At 35.9% G+C, this 19788-nt stretch overlaps 2 protein-coding genes across 2 annotated transcripts; one reads left to right on the forward strand and one right to left on the reverse strand.

The window, feature by feature from the left end:
- The first annotated feature begins 1605 nt into the window (after positions 1-1605).
- On the forward strand, positions 1606-15165 carry LOC125817162 (uncharacterized). The gene is given in 19 exon segments (XM_049496720.1): positions 1606-1673; positions 2393-2415; positions 3254-3435; positions 5075-5170; positions 5272-5314; positions 5646-5734; positions 6074-6166; positions 7954-8008; positions 8984-9086; positions 10458-10674; positions 11212-11428; positions 11503-11557; positions 11559-11583; positions 11784-11847; positions 11920-12024; positions 12131-12150; positions 12221-13165; positions 13251-13416; positions 15088-15165. Coding segments are annotated over 18 exon segments (2508 nt in total). The 5' UTR covers positions 1606-1631; the 3' UTR covers positions 13385-13416; positions 15088-15165.
- On the reverse strand, positions 13812-14405 carry LOC125817076 (two-component response regulator ORR4-like). The gene is made up of 4 exons (XM_049496654.1): positions 14400-14405; positions 14239-14316; positions 14049-14143; positions 13812-13989 (listed from the first exon to the last, which is right to left on the reverse strand). The coding sequence occupies exons 1-4, from the start codon at positions 14403-14405 to the stop codon at positions 13812-13814; spliced, it is 357 nt and encodes a 118-aa protein (XP_049352611.1).
- Positions 15166-19788: the final 4623 nt, after the last annotated feature.

The following is a 19788-nucleotide window of genomic DNA, read 5'->3' on the forward strand; positions in this document are numbered from 1 at the left end:
TGCATTAAGCATGTTTTAGTCCAAAAATGCAAATATTCATTTACTTTGAAATTAATTTTTTTTTTCCATTGTTATTACATAAATTTATTTTATATTGAAAAATTATAAAAAAGAAAAACTGACTTTTATGATACAATTAAACTAAATAAACTATTTTCAATATTTTTCAATCAAAGAAATACTAAAATATTTTCTCCAGGTTGAATTCTTGAGTAGAGTATAAATATAAGTAAATTTGTATTTTACCCAACTCATTTGTTACCCAATCCATTTTTATCCATAACAAATATGAATGGATTAAATTATTACTCATTTTATATTGACATATTTTCAACCAATCCAAAATTAACCCAACCCGCCCATTTACCCCATTAATGTCAAACTATTTTTCATGGGAGAAATGTCAATTTCTCCAACTCATTAGTGGAACGAACGGGTCAGTATCCGGAAAAGCAAACCGGTTTGGAAAAGGAAAAATTACAAAACTTTTAAAGTTCTCAAGTTTCCCCTCTCCCGCGTTTCTCATCGATTCCACAATTCACTCACGCACGACGACGACGACGACGACCAGGACGAGATTAACTCTCAGGTTTCACTGATACTCTCAAATTTTGTTCACTCGAGTTCTCTCACCGGCTCTCGGGACTCAGAAGCTCACCATTTCACTGTCAGAACTCCGCTCAGGAGCTCAGAAGTAAGTCTCAAATTCTTAATTTCACGATTTCACTGCGACGTTTGGGTTTGCTTTATGAGAAAACTCTCGTGAATTTCAACCTAAGTTGACGATTTCCTCATTTGTTACTGGGCTCAATTATTTTTATGGTTTGAAATTTCTGAATTTCAAGTTGAAATTTTCAACATAGTTACTTTGTTTGGGGCTTTTGGTTTAGTTCCTAGAACTTAGAAGGCTCAGCACTGCACTCACTGGCCACTGCTCACATTTTACTCTCTTCTCAGAAGCTCCGTAGTCCGCTTAGTCGCTCACTGCCTCGATTTCACTCTCAGAAGCTCACGATTTCTCTCTCAGAATCAGAACTCTGCTCAGGTGCTCACGATTTCTCATTCTCTGCTACTGGTAAGTCTAAATTACACTTTTAATTTCACAATTTCACTGTAACGTTTTGATTTCATTTATGAGAAAACTACAGTTGAATTGGCATATAGTTTGGCTTTCCCCTTTTTTTTGTGTGGGAAATCATTTACTTGATTAAGTAGTTATTATTTTGTTGACTTGAGTATAACTATCAGTACTATGTTTGGACTTAATTTTCTGTTTGTGCTAGAAAATTTTCAAGTTGTGTGACATGGTGCTTAATATACAAATTGTGATGCTACAGTGGTGCAGCTTGTAGTGCTGCTGTTTTATTTAGTTATTTTGATATGATATTTGTGTTGAGCAGCTTGTGGTGCAACTTGTAGCCTTGTTGTGTTGTTACTGTTGTTAGGAACTTGATAATTTAGGAAGCATACAAGGCTTGTAGTGTTGTTGTGTTGTAGCTGCTGATTAGCCTGATTGAATGGCTATAATCTATATCGTAGTGTTGTTGTGTTGCTCCCTTTCTTTTCCTCTGGTCCTTATATAATTATCTCTTCCCCATTTAGTGGATGTTTCAAGGAAGATTTCTTCCACGATGTTACAATGGATGGGTGGGTCAAGGAGGAAAGTTGATACTGTAAGTGTCAAAGGAAATTACTTATTATTCTGGAGATTTACTTGCATATTTCTGAATTTGGAGGATAATTTTTTTCTTTCAAGGGATGCCTTGGAAGCACAATTGAGCAAATTTGAAATTAGGTAGAGCTACAACTCATTAGTGTGGTTTGTTAGTTGATCTCTAGTAATGCATGTCTCTCATGATGGTAATGGATTTTAATGTAAAGTTGTGGTTAATACAGTCCAAATGTAATGCATGTCTTTTGAGTCTTGAGATCGTAATGGATTTTAATGTATATTGTGGTTAATACTGTTCAAATGAGGAGTTACATAAAAGTATATTAAAAGATGAAGATCACCCTTTAGAGATTAGGAGCTCAAGCATATTCCTAGAGGAAATGAAAATATTCTTAATCCATGTAGTCCTTGCCTAAATCTTTTTTCGAAAAAAGCTAACCTCCCAAACTTCTTTATGCGAGTTTAATTTTGTACAAACCAGTTTGCAGGTTTGTTGTGATAACATTCAGCTTACTCCACCTCCCAAAATTAAATATAAAAAAGGCAATAAGAAATAGAACATTCATCTTCTGTTGAAGGCTATCAACTTGTTCTTGTGAAAGTTTAATTTGTTCCCATTGTTTTTAAAGATTTAATCTTATTGTGCTTTGGGAAATGTTTTCATACTGACATTTTCTCTTGTGATTTGTATTATCCTTTTGCGGGATGGAAAAACATCAGTCAAGAAGGTCAACACAGAAAAGGTATTAAAATATCACCCATCAGTCTTTATTTGATTGGATAATTGTTGTAGCTTTACTCAACCTGAACATAGGTCATCATTCTTTGATACTGTTGTCTTAACTTCCAATATGTAGAGATTTAGACTAAGGGAATCTTAGTAACTTAGTTGGTTGGCTATTTGAACTCTCACCTTGTTGGTGAGGATTCAATTCCCCATATTGTAATCCCCTCTCCCATTTCCCCTTTCCCAACCCCAATTTAAAATAAAAAAATAAGATTAAGGGTTCATTTGTATATGTGATATGAAAGCATGATTTGAAATCAGATTGATTTGAAGTTGAAGTTTTGTTTGGACATGTAATTTGGATTTTTTAAGTTGTATTTTTTTCTCATAAACATGAAAAACCTCACAAGTTATGAAAACTATCAAACTTTCCGCAATTCTTATACAATTTTACCAAATGAGTAAATAAGATATCAGAATATCCAAAGGCACTGCATTGATAAATCACATATCTCCATGTTCCTTTTATAAACAATATTTGCGATTATAAACTTCCAAGAACACCTAATTTCATGAAGATTCACTAGTCAACTAGTAACTAGTTATTCTTTGATATAATCCTTTCACATGGCACCAGGCATGAGTCTTTTCCATATTTAAAATGATGAGTATTTTTTTTTTACAAAATATAAATTTATGGGTCAAAAAGTTTCCTATTTTTTTAAAGAAAACTTATGGGTCAAGTTTTACATTTAAATTTTTTTCGAAATCATGATTTGGAATCCCAAATCATTCTATATGGAGAATTTGGGATATGATATTGCATGTCCAAGTGTAGTTTGTCGATCTTACAGGCAAAAGCAATACTTTGAGCAAAGAAAATGGCAAGAGCAGCAGAAAAAAAATGCAAGAGAGAGCTTCTTTGATGAGAAAAGCCCATGTAATCAGCAAGAAAAGAATAGTCGTTCACTTGATATTCTGAGTTTACTAAACGTATCAACAGGTTCTGGGGAACACAAGTCAAATGTCCACTCAGGTACTTTGACTTCAATTTTTGAAATCTCCAAAATTTTAAGCATTTATAATTATTTGCTCTTTGGGGCAATCGACAATAGCATTTGGTGCTTGTTCACGTTTCTTAGTATGGCCTATCTCACAGATATTATAATCACACAATCCCATCATTAGGTTACTGGTGAAGTGATGTTCAAAAGATTTGTTTGTTTTCATATTGTAACTCCGTACAATCAAGGTGATGAATCCTAATTATGTGAAATTTGAAAAGATATATATACACACACATACACCATAACGTATACTTTTCTTGGATTTTTGGCTAAGATCAAGTATATGTCCACCCTACTCTTATTAATTGTCTCTTAAGTTGCATAATGGTGCAAAATTGGTCTGCGATAAGTACAATTGTATAGTCCTTTACAGAAATAATGTGCTATTATTAATGAATGAAAAAATGTATATCCAGTTGGTGAATATATCAATGGCATGTAGGACTGTTTCCTGTCATACTTATTAAGTATCTCATTTTGCCCACCCCACCCCGCAAAGAAAAAACACTACTTAAAAGGTTTTTTGGAAGGACATAATGGTGCTTTTCCCGCAGCCCGTCAATTAGTTAACCGTCAACATATTTTAGTTAATGGTAATATAGTGGATTGGTTATAGTAGGTATGAAGAGAGGTAGGTAGACCTAAGAAGTATTGGGGATAGGTGATTAGACAGGACATGATCTAATTTCAGGTTATCGAGGATCATAGATAAGAAGGTGTGGAGGACACGCATTAGTGTAGAAGGTTAGTAGGTAGTGGAGTGTTGTCTTGCTTTCCGAGAGTTTAGGCTGCTTGGTGTTTTTGTCGTTGTACTAGCTGTTTATTGTAGTTCTTGATTGGGATATCTATCATCATCTATTGTTTATTGTGTTTCGATTATCACACTATTTTGTTGTTCTTGGTCCTTTCGTGTAGGATTTGCACTGCCCCTTTGTTAGTTGCTATGTTTTTTCTACTATTTTCTTCTTTCTTGTACTTGGATTTGCTGTACTTGAGCCGAGGGTGTTTTGGAAACAGCCTCTCTACATCCACGAGGTAGTGATAAGGTCAGCGTAAGCTCTACCCTCCCCTACCCCACTTTTGGGATTTCTCTAGGTATGTTGTTGCTGTTGACATCTGATAAAATTGGAACAATACAGACATATTATGTCAGAGATCTTACTTGTCAAATAAGTTTGTATCTCAACCTGCTCAGCCTTAGGAAGTAAAATCCTTGAAATTTGTGAAAACCAAAATGAATGATGTGCATTTTCACTTTCTTTAGATCTCAAGAGAACTTTTGAACTGCAGTTGCAAACATTATGCAGCTTCATTAGCACTTATGTCCCAGTGCAATGATTTCCTATCAGGTGCTGTTAGGATTCTTCATTGACAAATTTCTTTACTGTCATTTCCAAGTCTTCAATGATATGACAACCTAATATACATTGTTTATCAATTATAAATTTCAATATGGAATTGACACAAAGTTTCATTATACAATGTGACCGTGTTAAAATTGCACTTTGTCGATTTTCTTATTTGATGAGTGAACCTATTCCCTTCAATAGCTAAGTGATTCCCGATCTCCCTTTTGTGGCCTAATTTTCTTTTTCATTACTATGTTAGCAAGGCATATTTATGAGGACAATCAAATGCTACAGCCTTCTCCAGTGATTCAAACAAAAGAAGTCATTTATCTTGGCTCTCTTCAACATAAGGAAGGTAGTACACTTGCGTTCTGACAAAAGCTGGTTTTCTGAGGAGTGTAATTGTACTTTCTTGTCATTTGGGCGTATTAAGTATGTGATTCATTGTCCTAATAGGAACGTCACCAAGCTCCCAAGATTATGCAGCCTGCCCAAATCAGTAAGCATGTTTATGTTGAGTGGATTATCCATATCGAATTGTATAAACATAATTTTTTTTTTGTAGATTTATCTTGTTGAATTGCATAAGTATATATATCAAAAAAATCCTTAAGGAAGCTTGCTTGAGTATATTTTTTCTATAATAAAAAGATGCTCACAAGTGTAGATGGAGAAACTTTAAGTACATGCCTGATTTGGATGCTAGTAATTATTAGAAGGTCCAGGATCACCGTGAACTGCATTCTTAGTATTCTACATGTTTGGTCGTGATGTCGATGAAATATTTTTTTTTCCTGAAAAAAGTTCAATTAAAAGTTGATGTTTCTCAGTACATCGGTTGGAGCACCTGGAGGTCATGAGAGAGGTTTGTACAGCACCAATGATAAAGTAAACCCATTGGCGAACTCTACAAGCAAACGTGAGTATATCATGAATACTGAATAGAAGTGTTTGCCTGTAAGCTTGTGTAATACTTACCTGTCAAAACAAAATTGAAATGGCTTGTGAAAGTATCTTTAGCAACAGGATTAACATTCTGATTGGAGACACTTTTGAATTTCAACTTATTATTGTAGTTGAAAGTACAATTCATGGTATTACATCAAGATATCCTTTTGTCCATAGCTGACAAATGTTTATTCAACTGTAAATTTAATGGCCCTACTTTAGAAAAAGCACTTCCCAAGAATATTCTCTGGTTTGAACTGTCAGATCTAGAATAATTATTACCATATATACTAAAATCTCAATTTTGCAGAACTCTCTATCATTGACATACTTGGTGATGATGGACCGAACTATGAGTTGGAAAGTTCAACTCATGAAGGCCATGTTGCATTTTCGATTGAAGGTAGATTCGATGGTTGACCATGAAGCAATTACATTTATGTTTTTTGAAAGACTAACAATTTTACACCAAGGGTGTGACCTAGTGGTCAATGAAGTGGATTGAGAACCATAAAGTTTCGGGTTCAAATCCTAGCAGAGACAAAAAAAACACTAGGTGATTTCTTTCCATATGTCTTAGCTTTGGTGGATAGAATTACTCGGTACCTGTTGGTGGTGGGAGGTGACAGGTATTTCGTAGAACTCGAGCAGGATGGTCCAGAAACAACAATTATGAAAAAAAAAAATCCTACAAATGAGTAGAAATGCTCAATTAACTTCTTTCATTTTCTTTTCTACTTAATGCTCTTTATAGAAATCTTTTCAAATACTCCTTCTGTTTCAATTTGTTTGTCTGGTTTTGACTTGACATAGAGTTGAAGAAAGTAAAAACTTTGTTCTTGTGGTTAAATATGCTATGTGGAAAGTTGGAATTAAAAAGTTGCCTAAAAAAGAAAAGCGACATTCTTTTTTAAATGGACTAAAAAGGAAAGTAAGACAAACAATTTAAAATGGATGGGATATCATATAACTATTCTTTTAGCATTAGTCTTTGAGAACGTGTGTTGCATGTTTGTCCCGTATCATTATTATAATAGAAATTTACCGATTACACAACAAATTTATAGAAAATTATCTAGCAAAAAATTGCAAGCAATTGTGCCAAAGGGAAAAAAATCATGTTAGAAAGATATGTGCCTACCACATTTGTATTGGCACAATTTCTACCAAAGTTCTATTCAATTATCTACAAAACCATTACGTCAATTTTTTTCCCTGAAATAAGAAAATTCTCTCATAAGTTGTTGAAACAAAGTTTTAGCATGTGAGAGATTAAACTCTTAAACATCAATTAAAGTTATTAAACCACATGATTATGATAAGCAAAAAAACAAGAAGCTAAGCAAAAAGCAGAAAAGCAGATGCTTAAAACAACATGGGAGAAGAGCTTTATGCTCTTTTAAATTTAAGCAGAAAAGAAAGTGAACGAAAAAATAAACATTTAAAACTATCTCCGGTAATAATATATAGCCATATACTATAGAGATTTGTGAAAACTTCTCAAATTAAAATCACTAAAATGAATATTGAAATGATCTAAACACATGCATATTATATAAGTTAGAGAAAAGATATCAATAGGGCTATATGATGAGAAGATGAAAGGGCAAAGATGGAAGACAACTAATAATTGAGGAACCGTTTTGGGAGAAGGAAAGATCGCAACTATTTAAATTAACCACATTTTCTACTGTGATTATTTATAATTAGCAATTAATAAGAGTTACTTTTTCGACTTATTAGAGTATTTACTTCATATTTTGAACCCCCTTATTGAAAATCCTGGCTCCTCTACTATATATATATATGACAATATGGCCCCCAAGGCCTAGCTCGACTGACAAAAGGTGGAGGATTTGTGGCTTAGGTCGCAGGTTCAAGCCTTACACCACGCAAAGCGAAGCCTGATATTTAAGTGGGAAGAGTAGAGGGGCGGGCCTATTATCCACCGAGTTTAGAAGACTGTGATTGGTCTAAAGGGCGGGTCACAAACGGATTTCTCGGTTATCAAAAAAAATATATATATATGTGACAATATGATGATTATTTCTTCATTTTCCTTTCTACTTTATGCTCTTTTTGGCATCATTTCCAGTTTGCAGGGAAAAGGAGGGAAGAACTGTCTATATTTGTGTGGCTTTCAGATCTTTTAGAATGAACATTTGATCAGATACATTTTTGCCTTACTAGGTTTAGGTAAAGTTGAAATGTCTACCCCAATTCATTCACCGCAGCTACCTGGCAGGTATATTTACTTTATTAATCAAGAATAATAGACCATGAATAATAATTTTGCAAATTCCATCTTGACAAGATTTCTATGATAAGTAGTGGTTAGGACTACCCTTGGAAGCCAAGACTATAAATAGGTTTTAAATTTAAATTGACTATGATAGCTGCATTCATCAGTTCTGTCGACTGAAAACATCATTTGCACATTTAGACGACTTGCATTACTTTCCCAGGTTTTGAGGAGATCATCTGGCTGTTAACATGACCATTTAGACGATAAAGTGGATTTTTAACTAGGTCCTCTTCGCCACTGATATAGAGCTTCATAAACAGAGGACGAGACATTAATGTCATGGATATATTTTACAATAATGCTACTTCTAGAAAGAAGGAATTCCAAATTCCAGTAGAAGCTCTTAGCTATTTCCAGATAAGCAAAAAAGTAATGCAGGCACTCTATAACCACCAGATTCCATGATACCGTTCACTTACTTAGCTGACATCAGTTCTTGATAAGCAAGGGTGTTTGGATACCACAATTTTCTCAAAACAGCTTAGCTCAGTACTCTAGCCACTGGAAAATGATCTGAGACTCTGAGTCCCTCTCTGGGATGTTTAATGTTCTTAATATTATGTATAATATAACCAAGCTGTGGATATCCTTTCGATCAATTCACGCATGGTTCATGCTTATCTTACATTTTGGAATACTAGATCAGTTTTTTGGAGAACTATACACCTGATTGCTTCTCAGGTTTGGATACACCAACTTCCTAAATGATTAATTTTACATAGGACCTAATCAAATTGGCATGCTTAAGGGTTTTAGTTCTTCATGTTGCAGTAGGCTGATTTAAGGGGACACTTCTTTTATGCTTTGTCGGTACAACCTCACAAAGTTGCATGGAAATCTTTTTTTGAGAATTAAGTTGCATGGAAATCTTTGAAATTGCTCCTTCTAAATGCTGTTTTTTATGTTGTATGATAGCAGACCCTTGGCATATGGAAGGCCCTCACCCCCAAGGGCAAGGAGAAAAGCTCTCTCATCTGACTACCTTAACAAGGGAATAGATGGAATTGAACTTGAATTGGTGAGAGCACTTCCTGATGCTTTTATAATTCTGTTTGGGGTTGCTAGCTTGCTGCATGTTTACTACTAGCGCTTCCTTCGAATGACTTGAACTCCTATCTTTATTAGTGTCTCCTTTCCGTGGGATAGTGGACCATTACCTCTAGAAATCTTTGCGCTTTTACTTCATTTCCTATAATTTGTAACTTACTGTTGTCAATTTCTTTTTTGTTTCACTTCTTGTGTAGGGTGTTTAGCATGGCATAAGTTTTTTCTTGATGAAACCCATTTTTTGTGTTCAGTTGTCTAAATTCTTTTCACCAAAAGAAGGAAATTGACTTTTGTGAGGATATGCCCTTTTCGGCTACAATTATATTGTAAAGATATGGCCCCTGAGCCTAATTCAACCCCAAAAGCTAGCTCAAGAGGGGAGGATTGCCCAAGTCCATATAAAGAGACCACCAGTCCATTCCCCAACCAATGTGGGTCTTTTACCCACTCTTAACACCCCTCTTCACGCCAGGCCCAACTGGCTTGTGGACCGGGAGCCCATACGAGGATAGACCTGGCTCTGATACCATGTAAAGATATTACACATGAGCCTAACTCAACCCCAAAAGCTAGCTCAAGAGGGGAGGATTGCCCAAGTACATATAAGGAGACCACCAGTCCATTGCCCAACCAATGTGGGACTTTTACCCACTCTAACATATATAAACTTACACCAGATGTCGTTCTTCAACGTAAACCTCATGTCAACCTGTTTTGAAACACCACACCTATGCCCTATCTCCACTTCCTATCACTACCATATGTCACATATATTTTTACCCTATCACACGGCATAAAATGATTTAGGAAATACTTTCCAAGGTTCTATAAAAAAATTATTCCGTACCACATCCTTCATCTACTATATCTTATGATATCAAACGGGAAAAGGCTTTGGCAATAGGTGTTAAAACCAAGTTCCAGGCTTCCGTCAACTAGATGTTTAGTTTCAGCATTCATAGCTTCTTATATGGTCGGCATCTGAATCTGAAATCTACAGATTCTGTGTTTATTGGTTCAGTTGATGTTGAACAGCATTTTATGCTCTTGATCTCGAAAAGTGATGAGATACCTAAGTTCTATTCCATTCAATTGTTTTTCAATATATGCGTGCTTTATATATATATATATATATATATATATACACACTCCATATGTGCATACTTTTGTTAATAAGCCCCTCACCGTCTGAAAATGAAAAATGAAAAACAAAAAGCAGTTGGTTCTTTGTGGAAGGATTATTGCAATGCAGATGTCCTTCCGTTATCGACTCAGCCCTCATTGGTTATATGGAGGTCGAATTCCTGATATCTTTGTTTCTGGTTATATTGACAAACTACAGGATAGCATGATGGTGGATGTAGAACTACCTTTTCATACAAGTCCTTTCGACGGATCCTCTTGCTCCAGGGGAGTACAAGATTCACCTGGCAGTGCAGAACATAAGTTACTAGATACCAAATGGTTCTCCTCTAATAACAATTTCACTTGTCTGTACACTTTTGAGAATGATGAAATCTTCGGCAAAAACAAGGGAAGTTCACATACAATTTTGAATGGTAGGGTCCTTAATATGTTTTTTCCATATCTTTTCTGGCTTCTACATTGACATCTCCAAAGTGGTATTGGTTTCTTGAGTATCATTTTTATTTGGGTAAATCTCTGTTCATTTTCCTGGAAAAAAAGTATAATTCAACTTTGTAATTCCTTTGGAACCGTTTGTTTTAGAGTTTGCAAAATCAATTTTTAACTTTTAGGAACATGTATTTATTTGAACTGCTTTGCATACAAGAAAAAAGTTCCAAATGTCTGCAAACTTAGACAAATGCCACATTAATAGCATCACAGCTAGTTAACACATTTAAAGTTCCCATACATATATCTTTATTAAGCTTGAATTTTCGACATTGTTCGCCAATACTAATAACATGTTTCTCCTAAGAGGAATTAATCCCTGTGGTACAGAGCTTAAAATTGGAGAAGTGCTTTTGAAGTTGCATAGAAATTTCAAACCTTTTGGCACTTCCACATCTTCTAAGGTTTTGCTTCATTTTACAAGTGACATGACTACATCGTGTTTTATGCTTCACATTCAGCTAATTCCAGCTTCCCACTTCCTGAAAGCTTTCATGAAGATTGTTGTTCATCTCATTTAGATGCTGTTTCCACTGATTTTTGGAACAACCAAAGTTGTGGGATGCGAGAATTCAACTTTGAGGACTGTTATTATCGGGATTTTGCCAATTCTTGTAGTGCCAGAAATTATGGGAAGCAAGACACTTATTTTGATGACTCTTATCATCAGAAGCAAAGGTTTCCCATGTAGTACTTCAATATTTAATTTGATGGTGTTCATGTTCTATACTAAGGGTGTCTTGTCCTTGCAGTGTCGGGATGAAAGCCAAATCAGAATTCAACATAATAGGTGCTTTACATTTCTGCTAATAAGAGATGCTCTTTTAAAAGATGTACATATTCTTTTACCTGTTTTGCTTCTCATGGTTCTATCAAAAGTCATTTATTCTCCAAGTTCAAAAAATATGAACTGTTCAATATGGGGAGCTAAAATGGAGTGCTATTGACTAGTTTCCTGGTATTATTGAGATCATAGTTTGGGCCAATAAGTTGCATTTTCTGTGGTTTTGACGTGTTATTCTCTCTTTAACAGATGCACCTACTTCCTATTCCAAGCACTTCAAACCAGAGAATTTCAGTGTCTCGGATGGAGAATGGTAGGCACATTTTGCAGTAGATGTGAGGGGGATTCTTTAGTTGGTTTTAACTCTTCTATTTCTTATTGGCAGGTGTTCCATGGGATGTACAAGTCCTCATTTAATGGATTATATAGACCATGTTGATAGGACATGGTTTGCAAATGAAAATGCAAGAGATAATTTGAGTTTATTGAGGTTGCTATTTGAAGCTCTTTCTGTTTACTGGTCTCTCTACTGGGCCTTTTCATTTTCTAATGAACTAATCCAGTTTATTCTTGGGGATATGTTGACTTCTCTTCAGCGAAGAATCATCCACTGCAGGTCAATGTCATTTGTACTCACTGACTTGTTGACTTGAGCAATATAATCATTTTTCTTTTTCTCCATCCAGTGGTGGGTGACTTAGACACACAACAAAAGATGAACTCAAATAATAAAAGGAGAAGCCAGGAGGTATCTGATGGGAGGAAAGAGACAAAATTCTGTGAGAAGTTATTTGCTAATGAAAGAAACTGCAAGAGGAATGATATTCAACAAGGAAAGCCAACAAAGTTACCATGGCTACCAAACCAATCAAGAGCAAAACCAGAAAATTACAATTCTGCATTTTATGAGAAGAGGTCAGACATGAACAATGATGGACTGAGGGAGACAAGATGTGGTCCAGGAGAGTCGAATTCTAGATTCAGATCTTTCTACGAAACTTCAGTGTCCAAAAGATATGTATCCACTTGTTCCGACTTCTTGGTTGGAGATGTCCTTACTGATCAGGAGCCTAAGTTACAAGTTGACTCCCTACACAACCTCGAAGGGTCTATCGAATATCCTGGTGAATATGCACCCTCATGTTTTATGATGGAACCAATAACTTTTGAACCAGATAGCCCCGCATGCACCTTCAGGAACTTGTTTCAGGATGCCAAGAAGGGATGTGGTGCTGAGAATTCATTACATACTCTCGGTTCCCATGGCACAGTAACAGGAAACATTGTAAGAGATGTTGGAAGCGATGGAGATAAAGGTGCTGATATCCTACCATTTGATAGCAGCCAATTTGACCCCAATACTGAAGTTTCTGGTAGGTGCAAGAGTTTCTCATCAGGAAAGGAAAAGTCTATGGATGGATCAAGTTCTGTCAATGAGTGTAGTAACTGTGATGAACCAAAAGAAAAAACTCCAGAAGTGAAGGACAGGACAGGATCGTTTAACTATTCTGAATGTGCAGAAGAAGCATCTTCCTCTGTAGAGATGTCCACTGTATCAAAGGGGGATCAGGACAGTTTAGATAAAAATCAGGATACCCAATCTTCACTTAGATACCAAGCAGGAGATGAAGGTCGAAGGTTTTCCTCCTTTGTGATCCTAATTTTTAAATTAGTCCTTCGTTTATAATTATAAGAAGTGTTTTTGTGCTTTGCTAGTTACAAAAGATGACAGCAGGTCTTCATCAAAAGAAGGAATGATAACTACACGACAAAGTCACAACGTTCACCAAAATGGGCAAGTGATGATGCTTGAGGCCGTGTCCTTCAATTTTTACATGTGCAGTTTTTGAAGGAAGCACAGGATTAAAGAACTTGGACAATGGTATGATACTCTTATCAAGTTTTAATAGATAAATGCAAACATGAACATTCTAATTCTATAGTTTGGCTTTTTTAGCATTTGATCTTCATGTGTTTTTCGCTATGGTTTGGACACATGCAAGTTATCTTGTGTTCTAGTGATGCATGACTTCCATGACTATTGAACTTGTAGAACCAGATTTATGTCCAGTTTTGATGCATGTGTAACATATATTTTTTAGGGGAGAGACTAGAGAGACCATGCTTTTAACAGAAAACATTAGAAATTAAGACGGAGTGATGGGATTGACTAAAAAATAGCTAACAAAATAGATAAAAGAAGTATAATGTTGTCAATGATCACTTTCCCTTGAATCGTTATTCAATAATCAATAGTGCCATAATCAATTTCTGCACCTATGTTTTCTCTAGTTTTTCGCTTATATTCCTGTCACTGTGCTCTGTTGTTTTACCTCCCGGGCATAGCCGTCCACTGCATGGTTTGGTTACTTTGGTCATATGACATCTCAATTTCTTAACATCTGATTGTTTGATAAGCTCTAGCATAAATTCTTTAGCACCTTCTTCCAAGCACCTATATTGGTAAACAAAGTCAGAAGATAAAACATGGCATAATATGTCTGGTTATATTACAAAAGGTTGCTGCTTGAGTAATTACTTCTTGATTCAGGTAAGACGTTCTCGGATGATACGATAACCACAGGTATCTCTCTCAAATTAGAGGATCCCTGCCATTTAGAAATGGTTCAAATGGAGGCAAAGAAACTTTGGGGGGGAGGGGGGGGGGGGGGGGGGGAGAGCATCCCTAAGGTCCACTTAATACCTTCACCCTTTTGAGTAGATCGTATCCGGTCATCCTTGATATGCAGTAGTCAGTAATGATCAAGTTTGTGTTCGTTTCCTGCAATATCGTATCAAAGCTCAGTGTATAAATGCACAAAGTTCGAAAAGATGACATGTCATATAACAAATTGTGCTGCTCACAGGCATTGAATGATGGACTGGTGATAAAAAATCATATGCATTGAACTGACCCACTGGTGACACTATTTTTTCCAACCATAAATATATAATGCCTAATATAACCTGCTATTTTCTTTGTTCCATGGAGGCAAACAAGTTACTAATCTTTCTCCCAAACATTAGCGACTAGAGCATAAATAATTATGAGCGAATGTTGGACTGTGAAGGAGGTATGGAACCTCATATTGTATGTTTCTTCATGGTGTTTGGCTGTAGTAACTTCAGAAAATCAAGGGTACATGGATGAAGAGAATAGTTATCAAAATACTGCTCTCTCCACCGAGCCCTACAATTCCAATGTCTTCTGCCCGTTCTCTGCTGTAGTCACGGCAGCAAGGACCAAAAGAACAGCTCAAATTCACAATTTCCTCGTAACGTCAGAGATTTGGTAGTAATTTTGTGAAGTGGAACACATTATTTGGAGTGTCAAAAGAAATTAGTCCCAAATTCATTGCTTAAGCAAACAAGTTCATCACATGTTCAATGCTTGCATAAACCATAGCCATGTTCTCTATTGAGTCTATCGACTAATTACGTTGGGTACAATTTGCTATAGACATTCTAATTCTTCAATTTCTTTGGAGTAGTTAGGATTCTTAAAGCTTTGTTAATGCATCTTCAAGCGGTAATTTCTTGTCTACAACTACAGGAATGGGGAGGGCATGGAAGGTCTGACAAGCTTTGCAGGCAGCAAATGAAGCGTAAATGCCAATTAGTGAACTGAGGGCAAGCAAGGCAACTGGGGCAACATTAAAAGTTTCATGTGTACTTGGTATAAACTATTAATGCGAAATGCCAGCTATTAATGTACGCTAAGAGGCATACAAAGCTACATGAATTCAAGAAACGTTCATAGAAATCTCTTTTATCTCCTTTAATTTTTCTTCTCGTGGTGGTCCAGCTAAATGGTGTCTATTTGCTTTCATTGTCTTATTATATAGAGAGATGAAAGCTCAAAAAAATCCTGCCTTAAAAGGTTCTGATATACTCCTCAACTATGGGGCGATTTAGAGTTGATATATTCTTTGTTATAAAAGTGATTCACATTTACATACCTCTATAGTTACACAAATGATTCTGATATACCCTTTTAGTCTAATGGGTTAGATTTTTTATTTTTATAAACAATTTTTTGAATTTATTACTTCGATGGTTAAATTTATTCACTTAATTTCTTATAAAATTTATCATACACTCCAATTTTTTTTATAGATACAAAAAATAAATTACAATATAGTTGTAAAAAGTTTAGATTTAATTTTTTTTCTTTTTTTTTTTTGTAATACCCCCACCTCTTTCACCTATTCAATTCCCGCGTGAGGTAATAGTTCCTCCATAGTACTCTATTTAGATTCATATCTTTCAGTTATTTCCATGTCTTAGTATGCATGCATGTTCATCAAATTAGTACAACCTTCATGTATCAGTTTGGAGTCGGTCACTCCACCAATTTTCAGCATTTAGAATCTAGAATCAAGAGAATGAAAAACATATATTTATGTCATTGGAGTATTTTAGTCGTACATGAGATCCTGATTTAAGAGGATGACTCCACTAGACACAACTCGACAAATAGATTCAGGATACTCCTAATCCTAAGATATGATATCAAGTTTGTCACACTTCAAACCTGACCCTGACACAATAAGCGCTCAATGCTCTAAAAAATCACATTGGAAGCACCTTATAGATATGACAGTCACGCGATTTCTCTACTAATTACTTAGGGTTATTAGCCAATTTATGCATCATTAAGACAAATTACTAAAAGAAATAATAATATTAATATAAAGCAAAAGTTATGATATATAAATCAACTTAGCGAAATAGTATGTCTCATATGGAAAGCAATAATGACTCATTTAGTAACCACGACACAACATCTATCTATGAGGCCTCTTTTAAAGATTAATTTCTAACTCCAGACGAAACTCAAAAATTTAATAAAGCAAAAAAGTAGGGAGTCTCATGAGTAAGAATGTGGGATCACCAATAGTTTATCTGATGCAAGTCCCTCCTAAGCAATGCAATCCTTAGAAATCTGCACCTCTCCTATACCTAACATATCACCAAACACACTGCTGGTATGCCTGAGTATTGGGTACTCACCGAGTGCCTTGGGACAGAAATTCATCTAAAATAATACATGCAACTTATTGTAAAACAATTAAAATTCAATGATAGAGTAAATCATGAAACTTACTAAAATCGTCGGTGATGAAATTTTTTATCAATTTCAAGTCATTTTATTCAAAAGTCTTGTCAAACTATTTAAGTCACAAATTGAGTCAAATAGCTCAACAATCATGTCAAATAGAGGACTTATCAATAAGTAAACACAACTCAAGGAAAAAATAAATCAATAGGGTGTCATACTTTAAGGCGAATCAAGTCAATCAGGTGCCACACTTCCAAGAGAATCAAGTCGGGAGAGCCATACTTTTAAGAATTCTTGTTTCATCAGGGTAATTAACCCGAAGAGGTAAATCTCTCTATGTATTGACACAAGTTGATTGAAGGTGATTCATTAAGATCAATAACGCTTATTCGTCCTCTAGAATAACACAACTTGCCCTTAGGACAAACACAAATGATTGAAAATGACTCACTAGCTTAATTCTTTCAAAACCATCGTCTCATAAATAGAGGTATATCAAATCATTTCTCAAGTTTGAAATCATGTTTAAAGCGATTAAGTTATGTATTAAGTCGATAGTTATAGAACATGCCTGCATGTAGTCTTCAGTTCATCAGGGATGGTTATGTTAAATCCACTTTGCAAAATCGGCAATAACATATATATCAGATTAGTTAAAAGCAAATACATAAATAACTCTCATGATTACAAATTCAATCAAATACCTCATATTCTGATCAAGTTTATCAAGTACTTGAGGCAACCTTAAAGTTAGAATTATAGAGAGGCCCAACCCAATTGTCTTCCCCTGGGAAGAGGTAATATTGTCAACTTTACAAAACAAAAGACCAACAATCATCATATCATATAGACTTAACAACTGGAAAAGGTCATAATTGATAGATGATGGCCTTTCTCCTTCATGAACTGGAAAAGGTCATTACTGAGCGAACTAATACTAATACTAATGTCACTCATATGATGAAGATGTTTATCATGTTTCTCACAATGATCCCAAAGGATGACACTAGTAAATCTGAAGAATATCTCCTAATATTTGCTCACTCCTATGATCCTACGGCTCTGGTAAAGCTCTATGCGCCTCTTACTATATTAGCAAACAAGCTGCTCATGGATGCATTTGTAAATTTGTAGATTCATCTAAGACACTTTTCCCCTACCCTGTAACCGTATATAGGCAGTGTGCTCCTATATTGTTAGAGTTTTGTAAGCTTCTGAGAGGGGTTGCTGGTGTTTATGATGTTTAAAATGTTGACATTGCAGAATGCTTTTCCATTTGTTCACGCCTTGGAAACAAGGTAATCGCGTGCTTTAGAATAGAGTGTGTGATCAACTGAGTTTATGCTGTTATCAGGTAGCAATGTGTGTGAGTTTCTCATGTTTATGCATCCCCTAATTTGCCTACAGCTAGTAGTTGTACTGTACTTCAAGCATCAGCACATATACCTTCATCAGATTTTGAAAATCTGTAATTAGTTAGTCTTCTTCCATTTCTCTGTGTATGTGTTAACATAGAAAAAATCTCCCCTCGTCCAATACGCCATGTAAAGAAACTCTCAGCTATCAACGGTGAATGTAGTGGCAGTAGCTCAGTCTGCTGAGTACCCCTACAACCATCTCTTTGAGCAGCAGAAAGAATAGATGGGGATATTCTGGACCTGCCAGCGCTAGGACATCAAGCAGCTTAGCGATTTCAAGAACCACCATCAAGACTTATAGCAGTGATGTCGTTCTTCTGCAGAGTCCGTCACTTGTTTTCCTCAGCATGAGACCAGGAATGAATGGTGACATCAAGAATGAAGAGCTCACAAGCTTTGGCCGACAAATGGTTCTTCAATGGAGATCATGCAGATATCCTTGTCAGCTTTTATGATCTTCTGGATGATCGATTCCTGGCGTTGGTAGGCTAAGAACATCTGCAACTGCTCTTCTTGCTGCTATAGGAGATGGTTGGAGGGGTACTCAGTGGACTGAGCCGCTACCACTACATTCACCACCGATTGCTGAGAGTTGTTTCCGTTGCGTTTAGGATGAGGGGCGATTTTTTCTATGTCGACACAGACACAGAGAAATGGAAAAAGACTAATAGAGTTGTGATTAATATATACAGAGAGAGAAAAAAACTAATTGCTGATTTTCTAACAATATAGGAACACACTGCCTATATACGATTACGGGGTTGAGGAAAGTGTCTTACTTTAATCTATATATTGACAAATGCATCCATGAAGACTTGTTTGCTAAATATAGAAGGAGACATATAAACCTTTACCAGAGCCACAGGAATAGAGGAATTTACAAATACTAGAAGATTTCCATAGACCTACTTGAGTCATCCTTTGGGGTCGTTGTGAGAAACATGCTAAGCATCTTAGTTCGAGAGCTCATAGTAAATGTATGCGGCAGAGCCATAACCAGTGCCGGAGTTATTTCATTAACTGCAGAAGGGCAACCACACATAACGTCCTGCAGAATAGAGACAAGGTCCTCGCAGCAGAAAATCAGATAACAAGTTCATGCCCGGACTAATGCAATGTGTTTAAGGTTATTGAGCAACACAGGGAATAGGGTCAAAATACTGGACTATGATTTTCAAACAAGACAATATATAGAACTTCAACACATGAACTTACTTTCTCTGACCATAGCACTGAATCCAGAGGCGGACCCACACTATGGAGAAGGGGTGCATGTATATATGTATATCTATTTTGAAAAAACTGGTAGAAATTAGGATATACTTAACAGCGCACTCATGATAAACATAAAAGTGCCCTTGTGCTACTGGTACAAGCTATAGATACCTCCTTTGAGACCAGGGTTCAAATCCACATGGACTTGACATTCACAAATAACATGATCAACGACGCTACAACAAGAAATAGCTGATTCATCAAATCATTCAAGTAACCCATACCACCAAGAATCTCTAAGACATCATCTACAGTGTTTAACATGTAATCCCGATCTAAACAGGAACCATCCCAGTATTTAAATACAAATCGAAGCCACTCATGGACAAACATGTAACAATCACATTAAGAAGAAGTAAACCTGATTCTCTCATGAAACCACATACAAAAGGATAATCAAAAATGAACAAGGCGTGCTACCCAAGCCAACCATTAGTAATTTGTACCCGCGTGGTACCCGAGCCAACCATATAGCGTGGTACGTACCCGAGCCAATTAC

The sequence above is a fragment of the Solanum verrucosum genome, unplaced genomic scaffold (genome assembly GCF_900185275.1).
Source record: "Solanum verrucosum unplaced genomic scaffold, falcon-dt-bn FXZP01000094.1, whole genome shotgun sequence".
NCBI classification, from domain to species: Eukaryota; Viridiplantae; Streptophyta; class Magnoliopsida; order Solanales; family Solanaceae; genus Solanum; species Solanum verrucosum.